This window comes from Ctenopharyngodon idella, chromosome 5 (assembly GCF_019924925.1).
Source record: "Ctenopharyngodon idella isolate HZGC_01 chromosome 5, HZGC01, whole genome shotgun sequence".
Lineage (NCBI taxonomy): Eukaryota > Metazoa > Chordata > Actinopteri > Cypriniformes > Xenocyprididae > Ctenopharyngodon > Ctenopharyngodon idella.
The window spans coordinates 36,493,643-36,506,145 of NC_067224.1; the positions used below are offsets into that span (position 1 = coordinate 36,493,643).

The 12,503-nt window shown below is 40.3% G+C and overlaps 1 protein-coding gene across 3 annotated transcripts in view; it reads left to right on the forward strand.

Moving 5' to 3' along the window:
- Nucleotides 1-1,729: 1,729 nt before the first annotated feature.
- The window catches only part of kat6a (K(lysine) acetyltransferase 6A), a 42,495-nt gene continuing 31,721 nt past the window's right edge, over nt 1,730-12,503 (forward strand). For 2 of the 3 annotated variants that reach the window (XM_051894121.1, XM_051894124.1), the window contains exons 1-2: nt 1,730-1,886; nt 3,794-5,071. In XM_051894121.1, the coding sequence (XP_051750081.1) occupies nt 4,442-5,071 (630 nt within the window). In that variant the 5' untranslated portion in view covers nt 1,730-1,886; nt 3,794-4,441. Of the gene's footprint in view, nt 1,887-2,074; nt 2,209-3,793; nt 5,072-12,503 lie in introns of those variants that run through there. The other variant, XM_051894122.1, reaches the window with a different exon arrangement.

Genomic DNA, 12,503 nt, shown 5'->3' on the forward strand with positions numbered 1-12,503 from the left:
AAAGTAAATGTGGTATAATCATTTTGAAAAGTCTCTTCATAACTGCAGTTCATTGAAATAACTAGCTCTATTTGAGAAGTGTGTTGAAGACTTATCACACTCTTGACTTCCTTTTGGAAAGTTCAGATCTCACAAAGCCAGCCAGGTCTCTTCCTCATGTTATAGTAATAAAATGAAAGCATATAGTTATCTACTCCCATACATATGAGAACTGTAGAGGGGAAAAGCAGGGAAAGCAATCAAACTTAGTCCAACAGGTGAGCCATTACTTAATAAAAAAGATTGTAAATACACAAGCCTTGACCAAAACCATGCTGTTTGAAAATTCTGAATTCATTTCCCTTATAGTAGTTCCTGTTCTTATAACAACACACCTGCCAGTTACCTCTGTATCTGACAGCTGTCCTTGAAAAGACAGGAACAACTGCAACATTCATGACTTCTGCTGTCTGTAAAGGTATATAAAGTATATACTTTTAAATGGCTGAGTTACATAGCTATTGAGTGCTGTTCAGGAAATAATACATGCATATATATATTGTGTGAATATGTATTGATCCACTGGCTGACTATATGAATTAATGGTAAATGCATTGCTTTATCCAAATATTAGCTTAGGCTTACTTTTTGGCTTAAAAGTACTTTGATATACCATATATTGGTTTCTTCAGTTAGCCATATAAAAGCCCATATTATTATGTATACATAGTTAGAGGTGATCTACTATGTATCCATGTCAACAATTAGTTATACTTTTACTTACACATTAAGAAAATTGAGAGAAGCAGGGATATCAGGCTTATTTTATATTCATTTTATATTTTAAACACCAAACAAATAGAAGTGGCTTTAACATAATATTTGATATGATTAATAAAGAGATATGGCATATAAGAAAGTATTACATAATTACAATTATGATAGTCTTAACTAATTCTTACTAATGTTTTTCCTCTCATTAATTTTAAAAACAAGCATACCCTAAATAGTAATTATATATTCATAATAATATTAATATATTCACGCAGCTCAAACATTACAGCAATTACAACGCAACTACATCATATCATAAATATTCTATTAATGACTAGTGATGGCACTAAAGCAACAGATTCACATTTCCCGAATGGGTGTTAAATTGAAAACATCTCTCGCGTGGAGCACCGAAGGGAAAGGTGTGTGGGTCACCTGTCATCACTGGCTCATACAGCACTGCGGGAAATTTACATAATCCTCTCTAGTAGTGACTCTCGCAGGCATTGTTTATATAGTGCGTCCCCGTCCCCAAAATCAAAACATTTGCTTTGTCATGAGCGCTAGCGTTTGCGCTTATGTATTTTTTATTGCATTATGATTTCTCTTGGAAACAGGGGACGAAAACAGCAGAATGGCTACGCAGAACCCCGATGGGAGGTGTGGAGGGGCCGTCTTTGATCTTTAAATACCCTCTAACATTAAAACCACACTCCATCGCTTTGATTTCTTTTGTCGCCGCCTAGGCGCGACTGCAACATTCAGACGTTCCCTAAGCGTGCCACATCGCCTTTTCTTTTTTCCGCTCTACCATCTGTCCCTTTCTTCCATTTCACGGAGAAGCAACGGACATTCGCCCTTCAGATGTGTGCAGCCGTATCCCCCCTCTCTCCTCCCGCTGCAGTCCCTTTCTTATCCAGTGCCTCTCCCTCTATCACTCGGATTCGCACTATGCAGACGCTCCCTAGCGCCGACTGTTTCCCCCCTCCCCCACCCGCAAAGCTCCTGTTTCACTCAAAGATGGCGTCAGCTCTGGAGCTACTGCTCTCTGGCTGCATTTTTCGGGCTTGTTGTTGTCTGTGTTTCGAACGCTTTCTGGCACCTTCTCTTCGGCCACTCGAGCCGAAATTCCGGTGAGTAGCACACAATTACATACAGCGTTCAAAATGCTCTCGGCTTGAGAACCCGAACTGGACTCGTGGTTCTGTCTTTCAGGGAAGGAGCGGGAGAAGGTAGAGGGAACGGGGGGTACGCGGAGATGAAGGGGGAGGGTGGGGGGAGCTAGCCTAGGCCTAACTACTTCCCTCACGGGCCTCGTCTCCTCCGCCGCCGCCGCCACCACCACTGCCACCGCAGGCTCTCCGGTTGGGTAGGGAGGGCGGGTTACAGTAAGCGGGGAAGGAAGTAGAGGAGAAAATGGTGGAGGAAGCGCGGAGGAGCAGTCGAACATCTCGCGTGAGGATTTTTTTTGTCATGCGCTTATCCGAGGCAGAGATTGAGGCCGCGCGCGGCCGTGTCAAACGTTGGCGCGAGGGAAGGAAGGAAGGAATCTTGGCGTTCTTTTTTTAACGGCTGAGGCGCGCTAACCGCGGTAGCCACTGGTTACGGGCATTGTGTTTTCAGTTAGGCCGCGATGTTTCTTAACGGAATATAAGGCTGGAAAGGTCTAGAAAAATGTCATTTTCAGATTGTTATGGTGTGAAATCTCAGGCGCTGAGGGGAACGAAGGAAACATTGTCCTTATTCTCAACTGCACGTTGCTTGTGTTTTGGAGCTAACAACATCCGCTCAGTGCACTGGCTTCGTTACTTCAAAGTTTACATTGTTTGGAATGGAAAAATATACCTAAATAATCTCAAGTAAAGTATATTTGCTAGTGTTTAGCCACTATCAAACTGCTGTTTGTAATATTGTTTACATTTTTTTTCCTCTCAACGTCCAAGCCCCGTTTCTGTTTTGTTTACTATTAGCCATGTGTTGACATTTATTACGTGCTTTCCTTTCTGCTGCAGTTTGACGTGTGATTAGCACCTCATTACAGATGATTTCTAACAGGCCATCTGTCATAGGTGTTGTGAAATTGCTTAACTTCAGTTTGAAGTTATAATAATAGACGTTGCATTACAAAATTTCTTCAAGTCATAACTTTTAAAAAAGGAAGTTTCGGGCACTCTGGTGGTTGTAAGACATATTTTTAATGTAACCGTTTTGTCACTGATCTGCTGTCACTGAAAGTAGTGTATTTTTAACTGTGAGGCGTTTTTGTTTTTGTTTAGATTAAAGGGTTACACTTTATTTTAAGGTGTCCTTGTTACAGTGTAATTACACAAGTACTGAGTAATATTTGGTTTTACTACAGTTTGTGTTTCTATTTGTTTAGGGTTAGTTTTTTGTGATTATGCATAATGTACTCATTACTATAGTAAGTACTTGTGTAACAGGGATGCTGTAAAATAAAGTGTTCCCTATTATTGCTGTTAATATTGGCTTTAACTGACACTTAACTGGTTGTTTCTGAATGCAGAACTTAAAATGTGTCAAACTTTGGATGCACTTTATATTAAGTGTCTTTTACTTTACTTGTATTAAAAATTTCCTGTATAAGTGCATGCAATTACATCTGTAATTAATTTTTATAGTTACATATATAATTGCACTGTTGACCCACCCTTAAAATGATATCAGCTGCCCCTAACCTTAACCGTATCCCACCTCAATAGCAGCAAAAGTTTTTCAATAAAACATGAAGGCAATAAGTGCAATATTTTTTTAACACAAGTACATAGTAGTTAAAGACTCCTTATATAAAGTGAGACCTAAACTTTTTTGAAGTGTAGTATGGAGTTTGCTATCATTGTGCATTAGATGCACATAGATATTTTGCCCTTCTTTAATGAGGATGTGTGTTTCTGTAGAACTGTTTTCTGCCCTTTTATGTGCTGGATGATTAATATTAATGAGTGTTCAATAATTTTGTTGGTTGCAATGTGTTTTGTGTGCTTTTCAGATGCTGATCCTTGTCATGTTTTTTTGTGTGCAGGTTGCAGGAGCTTCTGAAGAATACCCAGTAGGAAGATGGTCAGCCGTCGTTGCTTCCTGGAGTGAGAGTTCTGTTCAGGACCGCTTGTTCCAACAGCGCTAGGAGGATCAACAAGGAAGGAACGAACTGCTGGACAATATTTTCACACTTACATTTCCCCAACGGAAGAAAGTGCTGTCACAATTCTTAACAAAGATGCTCCATCTAAACGGATAACACTAACCGCCAGAATCGAGGATTCTACTTGACTGACTTCTTTGAGACGGGCAAATAAAACGACACCCCAGGCTTTTGCAGCTCTTTCTTTTGGAGTAGTTGCTGTGTCCGCCTGTTGCATACCTTACCTCTTTGCTTTGGTGTGGCAGCCCTTCAGGAGGAAGGGTCACTGGGTTAAGGGAATCTTTTCGAGGTTGGGGGGGGGGGGATTTAGGGAGCCTATGCTATGGTGATCGGCTCCCTCTCTAACAGCTCCTGCTCAGGCACAGAGAGACTTACTGCACCTCCCCGGGACAAAGGATAGCCTACTGGAAGAAAAGAGAGGAGGAGGAGGACAACTACGTTGAGGCAGCGCCAGGGCTGAGGCCACTGGGTGCTCCCTAACGGTTGTGAGAGTGTGTTGGGCCTTGGCCCAGCCTTATTACAGCAGCCATGGTGAAGCTGGCCAACCCGTTGTACACCACCTGGATCTTGGAAGCTATCAAGAAGGTGAAAAAGCAAAAGCAGAGGCCGTCAGAAGAGCGCATCTGCAATGCTGTGTCAATGTCCCATGGGCTTGACCGCAAGACGGTTCTGGAGCACCTCGAGCTCAGTGTTAAAGATGGCTCCATACTCAAGGTGTCCAACAAGGGGCTCAACTCCTACAAGGACCCCGATAACCCTGGACGTTTATCACTCCCAAAACCCAGGGCAGGAGGAGGTGGAGGCAGTTCCAGCACCTCCAGCTCCAGCAAAAAACCTGGCCTGGACTGGAACAAACTCATCAAGCGCTCTCTGGAGGGGCTTCACGAACCTGGTGGATCATCCCTAAAGAGCATTGAACGCTTTCTGAAATGCCAGGCAGATGTTGCGGGTTATCTGTCGGGCAGTGGCTCTATGGGGCCAGGCATTTTCCACCAGCAGCTCCGGCTAGCTCTGAAGAGGGCCGTCGCTCACGGACGGGTGATAAAACAAGGACCACTCTTCCGGTTGGTAAGCAGGAGTTCTCATAACGACGGGACAGGCTGTGTGTCTCTGGATTCTCTGCCTCCGGTGCGTCTTCTGCCCCACGAACAAGATCGGGTGAGTTTTTTGATTATTTTGAAGTTTTCTGTGCTGTGTTAGTTTCCTTTACTGATGACCTGTATTTACATATTTCACTTCTGTTTCGAATACTGGCTCTCAGCCGTGACCTGATTTGAGTAAGCAAACAACTTTCTTACAATTGCTAAAAATGTCCAGATATAATTGAGAGCATGTCAAAGGCATCCACAGTGTTACATTTCTGAAATTTTCTGTAGAGTGCAACAGCCGGGTTCCAGAAGCAAAAACTTCATTCAACTCCATAGGGAAACTGATTTTTAACAATAACTTATTAACCTTTAAGGCCAATTCACACCGCACAGATAAACACCAATAAACAAGTTGGCCATTGGATTTAGAATTTAGAATTTTATGACACACTGACCCAACAGACACTGACAAATGCTGATTGAACATGTTCAGTCGGGTAAAAAACAAACTCCGACCAATGCCAACAGACACCGACAGGGGTAACACACTAATCCAACAAAACCCAACAAACGTGTTTGTTGATGTTTGTCTGTGCGGGGTGATTTGGCCTTTAAAGACAGACCTGTTGTGAGCTCCAAAGTTGTTAATCCAGTGGTATGTTTTTTCGTGAAGCTATCTGTTTGCAGTTTTCAACATATTTTTAATATAATCGTGTTTAACAGCAGAATTCGTGGTGAAAAACTACATTAACCATGATGCTGTACAGAAAATTCCACCAATCAGAGAGTCGCAGCAAAAAAAAAAATCGCACCAAAAGAGCTCCGAAGGGCAGCCCTCTCTTATGAAGCACGCAAATGACGCAATTGAGTTGGTCTCCCTACTCTCTCAAAAACCTTTTTGTATATAATTTGTATATATGTCTACAAATTGTACAGTCTAACCAAAAATTATTCAGACATTTTTTAATATTTTTGATATAATTTTACTAGTGGGTTCAGGACACTATAGTTCATTAATGTAAGTGAGGATAGCAAAATAAAGTAAACTGTGACATATTATAGCCAAAAATTCTTCATATAGTGGACTACCAGTAAAATTGATGATAAATTTGGGAACCAAAAATGAATCAGACACTTTGACCTGAAGTTTTGCTCCTTCATAGACAGCAATTTAATTACCAATATCAAGGCCCAGAAAGGTACTAAAGACATCATTAAAATAATCAACATGACTACAGTGGTTCAACCTTAATTTTATGAAATGATGAGAATACTTTTTGTGCACAAAAACAAAACAAAAATAACGACTTTATTCAACAATCTCTTCTCTTCCCTGCCAGTCTTCTACGCTGTTGACGTAGTAAGCACAGTGCAGCGCTTCCATGTGCTACGTCAGAACGCCGGCTCATTATTGGCTGGCTTCTGTGTCAGCATCACACACGTCGTGATGCTCACGTGAACAGCGTCGGCCTATACTGAGTCGCTGTTCTGATGTAGAACACCGAAGCGTTGCACTGTCTATACAACATAAACAGCATAGGAAATTGACAAGGAAGAGAAGAAATTGTTGCATAAAGTCGTTATTTTTGTTTTGTTTTTACGTACGAAAAGTATTCTCATCGCTTCATAAAATTAAGGTTAAACCACTGCAGTCACGTGGACTATTTTAACAATGTCTTTAGTACCTTTCTGGAACTTGAAAGTGGTGGTTAAATTGCTGTCTATGGAGGAGTCCGAGAGCTCTCGGATTTCATCAAAAATATCTTAATTTGTGTTCCGAAGATGAACTTTCCGGTTTCATTTTACAGGTTTGGAATGACATTTTTGGATGAACTAACCCTTAAACTCTCTTCTCGGAAAGCGATAGCATAGTCAAAACATCCAGTAGTGTGGGATTTCCAGGCAAAGCTTGTATTCGCTGGACGTCTGCTTCTTGTAAATAGTACTGTGTATTGCGCACGTTATTTTTTGACGGACATCAGTGTCATGATATTCAAATGATGTGGATTTGAAAACAGATGGATTGTAAGGTAATAATTATTTATTTCTTAGCAAGCAAGTATTTAGTTTTGTTGATGTTTTCAGTTCTAATTTTCCAACCGACAGCCAGCCTAGACGTGATAACATGCGTGAGGGGTGAACTATGTTTGATTTTTGGGTAATTATAAAATATGCTGGAGATGTTCAAAATGTTTTTTGCGTAGTTCATTATACTTATTTTACAGAATGAATTTTATTTTATGACTTAAATTACATGTTTCTCAGGGACTGACAATTTGACATTCAGCTGTCGCAGTTTTGTTGACTTGAAAATCAAGTTAATTTTTTTACCAGGAAGAATGATTTTGATGAACAAATTTGTTTTATTGTCTCTTATAACAAAACTATTTTATTTAAACCCATGAAAATGCAGATCTTGATTTTTTTTTTTTTTTTTTTTTTAAACTGTTGTTCCATTTTTACCCCTTTCCAGATTTTGACTTGTTTAGATGGCATCCTAATGGATTTCAGGAGATTTTCCTAAGATTGCATGTTCAGTACATCCAGGGTAGGGGACAGAGTCTCAAAATACTGCAGTTGTCAGTCTGAAATACCTTGTTTAAGCCAGATAGTCTGAAAGAAAACATGGCAGAGATGGTCAAGAATGAGGTCACGTGAGTTTTGCTTCCTGCCGAGGCTACCAGCTGCAAGATGGGCTGGTGTTAGTGGGGAGAGACAGAGAAAGAGACAACATGTGAGTGAATGAGAGTGTGTGTGTTCGTTTTTGTGTTTAGAAATGTACAGAAAAACAAGGGTTTATGTGTTAGATGGCAGAGGTGAAATGGAAGGTCTTGTCCAAGTGTGTAGCATTGGCAGAAGAGATCCACACATGCTCAGACTGATACACTCCATACCATTCTGCACGAGAGGGAGCGAGGGATGAAGAGAGAGAGAGATAGAGGCTGAACTGCAGACACACAGGCGGCACAAAGCAGCACAATACACACCCACTTTTTTGTAACCTGATAAATAGCAGCTCTGCCTTATGCTCCCCAGAGGCTAAACACACATGCATTCACACACACCCACCCCTCCTATCACATCTGATATGGGTCACATCCATGATGTTCACTGCAGGGTGTTGGCTGTCAAAGTGATGCCATGCTAAATTTGAGCTCTGTTTGTGGCTGTTCAGGTCTGTGTTTTGATTTGTGAGCGTGATGTTGAAGTTGTTACACGCTTCCAAGGTTCTCCATGTGTGTTGTGTCTGGCTCAGAAATTAAAGCTTCCACAAGTGGCCTGAAGTCACATGACCACACGTCTGCAGTTGAAGAAAAGGCTTAGAATTTGCTCTTGGCTTGTTTTAGATTGGATCACCATAGTGATGCCAAGTTTCTTTTTTAGGATGCACAGTAGAGATGTGCGGATCAGCTCTAACGTCACCCGAATCCGCTGTTAAAAACAAATCGCCCAACCAACCGCCACCCACCCGAACCTATGATTTTCTCTTATTTAGATATCCACACCCGATCATCACATTTCAATTATTCAAATTGGTAACATATTACACTGTAGGGGTGACCCTGAATAGTCGACGATTGGATGCTTCGATGGGAGGAGCCTGATTCGACTACCAATCTCACAGTCGAATCTTTGCAGAGGTGTTATGAAACGAGATATGGGGGTGCTCAATATCTGTTTTCACATAGACCTACTGGTTTTCTCCCAATAGGTTAATATACAGCCTATTATGATAATGATGTAAATAAAAATGTGAAAAGAAAGAAGCTTTTAATAAATATTTTTAATGTGTGTTAATAAATCCAACCACCCCTGTGACAGATTTAAGTTTCACTTCCATGATCCGTGACTGAGAGAGGAGCATTTTGGCGGCAGGGATTAAATCTTTAACGATGTCTGGGATAAGAAAATCTAAAGTGTAGAATTGGATGCACTTTGAAATGGTAAAAGATGATCCAAAAAACGTAAGATGCAAGTTGTGCCAACAGCTCATGTCCTACCACTCAACAACGACAAACACTGCGGCGCGGTTCTGCCGGCCAGTGTTAACGAGCTGACTAGTGCACTATTTGAAAAGTCTCAAACGGACAGGCAGATTGTGTGAAAGACTGGATTTTTTTCTCTCAGTCAGGTAGGGTACGAGTGATTTAAAAACATTTCAGCCGGTTCTAATTTGATTTTTGGATGCTGTGAATGTTTAGCTAAAAAGACGTTTATTGTTTCTGCAGTTAAAAAGACAAAGTTGACAATTCTGGCTATACTTTCATTATTTTAATAATTTCTTTAATTTAAACTTATTTATTGATCACTCTGGGTTATCTAATTTAACTATTTGTGGCTTGTGTTTTGAATATATGTTCCCCTGCACTTTAGGCATTTTGCACTTGTGACTTGATTATGACTATTTAATTATTTTTATTTATTAGAATGGTATATTCTGTTCTAATTGAATTCTGTAAATTAATTTTTGATTGTTTTTCGGTGCATCGATGTTGCGCTGTAGAGTTAAAGCTTGCTCGCACAGGCAATTTAGCCGATTTAATTTGGTTTGCCGACATGTGAAATGCATATCTATCTGCAGTGTGGCCTTTCTGCAGTTATATATATTTTTAAGGTTTATTGATCCAAAATGTTTTTATTCATTTTCTTCTATATCTTTGTGTGGTGTTCTGTACATCGTGGCTGTGAATGTTTATCCACATTGCCTTTAATTTGTTTAAAAAAGAAAAAGCATTGTCAGTTTCGTCTATCACTTGACAGGCAGTTTGGTTGCTTTATTAGAAAGTTGTTTCTCTGTGCTGTGTGTGGGGAAAAAAAAATAAAAAAAATAGAAAATAAATAAATAAAAGTTGTTTTAAGGCGCAGGTATAGTCCTTACTTTATTTTCAGTGTCCCGCTCCATCTTGTGCACAGTTGAGTGCGCAAGCCATTCAAAGTAGCCTATACTCCTTTGGCCTTAAGCGCGGAAAGAGTTTGTGCGCACTATCTAGTGGACTGCTGTTTTTCAAGCACCCAAAAGAAGCAAAAGAAACTTAAATGTTCAGTGTTGCATCCTGAAGCTCAACACACAGTTGTCTTCATTAAAAATAGCAAGATTAAATTATATTACCAGTGCTGATGCCGCTCTCTCTCCCATTGCGATCTTTAATCTTGAAATTCGCTGATGATAATTGAAATGAAACCCATTCTGTTGCTTTCGTTGACTTGAACTCCCTTGAATTTGCATGAATTTGACCGAATTAAAACAAATTTTTTGGAAAATTGCTTCTATCATTATGTTGGAAAACACTTATCAGAATAATTTCAAGTTAAGCAATGTTTCATGTAGGTTCCTCTGTTTTATATAATGACCACTAGGAGGGGCTCTAGGCACGCGGCCCACCCACAATTTTTGGAATGTTATTTTTTATTACTTGACCCGCCCGACCTACGGATTATCTGCAGTGTCTGCGGATATAACCGCGACCTGCGCATCACTAATGCACAGGTTTTCACATTTATTGTAAATCCAGCATTGCAGGAAAATATAGAAGAAAATGTGGGCTTAGTTAAATTTAACTGCCTGCATATTTTTGACAGTCCCACAAAATATATGTAAGATCTATGTCGACATGAACGACAAACCCCAACATTGCTTTTTACTCTGTCTTGACTGTGGTGTTTTTAGGTTCATCTGCATACAGGTTCACACAAAAAGTTCTCGTCAACTTATTTAGTGCAAACTAGTCTTGCTGCGATAGTCAGTGTTGACGGTGTTACCGGTGTTCAGCAGGAATATTTTTGCAGTATTTTGGATTTAACCCCACCGCTAATAAGGAAACTGCAAAGGATTGTGTTTTTCGAGTTGTTGTGTCATTCATTAAGAATAATAACCCACCATTCAAGCAATTGCCACCCCCGAATTGGCACTAATTTGAAAGCAAAAGTAAAATGGGCACGGCCACACAGGCATTCATAATGGTGTGTGTCTACTGGCACAGACTGTTTTCAGTTTATTCCTGTGGAAGCTCAACTTCCGTAGCATGAAGTTATGGAAAGCATCTGCTCCATACCGTTATGAGCGGCCGTGCGCATTTTACTTTCACTTTCGAATGAGCGATTTAAAAGCGAGGTGCAAAAGAGGAAACATCCCCCCCATCCCGGTGATACCGGTATTACTGGTGTTGTCACACATCGCTTAACTGGTGGGGAAATTTCCTCAGCGTCACAATCCTAGCACAACAAAACACTTTGGCCCTGTTTTGCTTTCAAAGTTAAGCTTTTATTGCAGCAATTATCAGTTAAGTTCACTGAATTAGTTGTGACACAGTTGTTTTCAACTTTGATATAATGCTTGAATTTAGAAGAATCCAATTATTTTTTCATTAGCAGATGTGTGTTTGTCTGATATGGTGCCTGTCAGTGATGCTGTTCCCTGCTTGACCGTTTATAGCCGCATATTGCTGACTATTCCCATGCAGCCTGTATATAAGCTCATTGAGGGTTCTGCTTCAGTGCAGTGAGGAAGGGAGCAAAACAAATGGGTGAGCACTGGCTGTGACCCCGATATGAAGGAGCGATTTGTGTAGTCAACACACGAATGACACACTCCTCCATTTAAACATGAAAGCAGACTCGCTCACACGTTCTTCCTCTAATAGGGGGTCATTGCCAGGGCATATGTGGGGGTGGGGGGGCTGAAGTCAAACAAGGGGCATGGAGGTATAGATGGGAAATCTCATAGCTTTTGGGGGTTATTATGAGAGTGTGTGTGTATATAGGACATTAAGTGGGCTGGTCCTGATGAGAGGGTTTTGTGTAAGAGTCAGCAGTAAGAGGGATGGGAGTCTCGTGTTGCCCTTTCACAGCTGAAAGCTCTAGGGTTGAAGGAAAGTTCCTCGGGCGGTCATTCTGGGGACGTGTGAAAATTCTGATGACGCTCAGGATGTGAACTATGATGTTCAGTCAGTTCATAGTCAGCATATTGTAAGTATATGGACCACTGAAATGGTGATCAGGAGCAGCTAATTGGTAAAACCTGGACATTTCTAGTTAGTAGGAGTGTAACAATACATTCATGTCACAATTCGGTTCGATACACAATACTGATATCACAATACTGTAAACGAAGCCAAAATAAGTTTAAATGGTACCTTTTATTTATTTATTTATTTTTTTTATTAATTATTACTTCTAACACATGGTAAATCGTTAACAGTTCTGTTCATTAAAATGCAAAGTTTGGTACTATGTCAATGGTGGACTTGAATGGGCTTGGACTTGATCCTTCTCCCCCCATGCACATAATGAAATTTTTTTTTGTGTGTGTGTGTTTTTTTTTTTTTTTATTCATTAAAGTGCCCCATTATACTTTTTTTTTTTTTTTTTTTTAAGGTTCCTAATATTGTTTTGGGAGTCTCCTACAACAGGTTTACATGCATTGCAAGGTCAAAAAACACTTTAGTTTTCTCATAATATACATTTAATTTCACCTGAGTTTTCATTGTTTTGTAAACGATTCG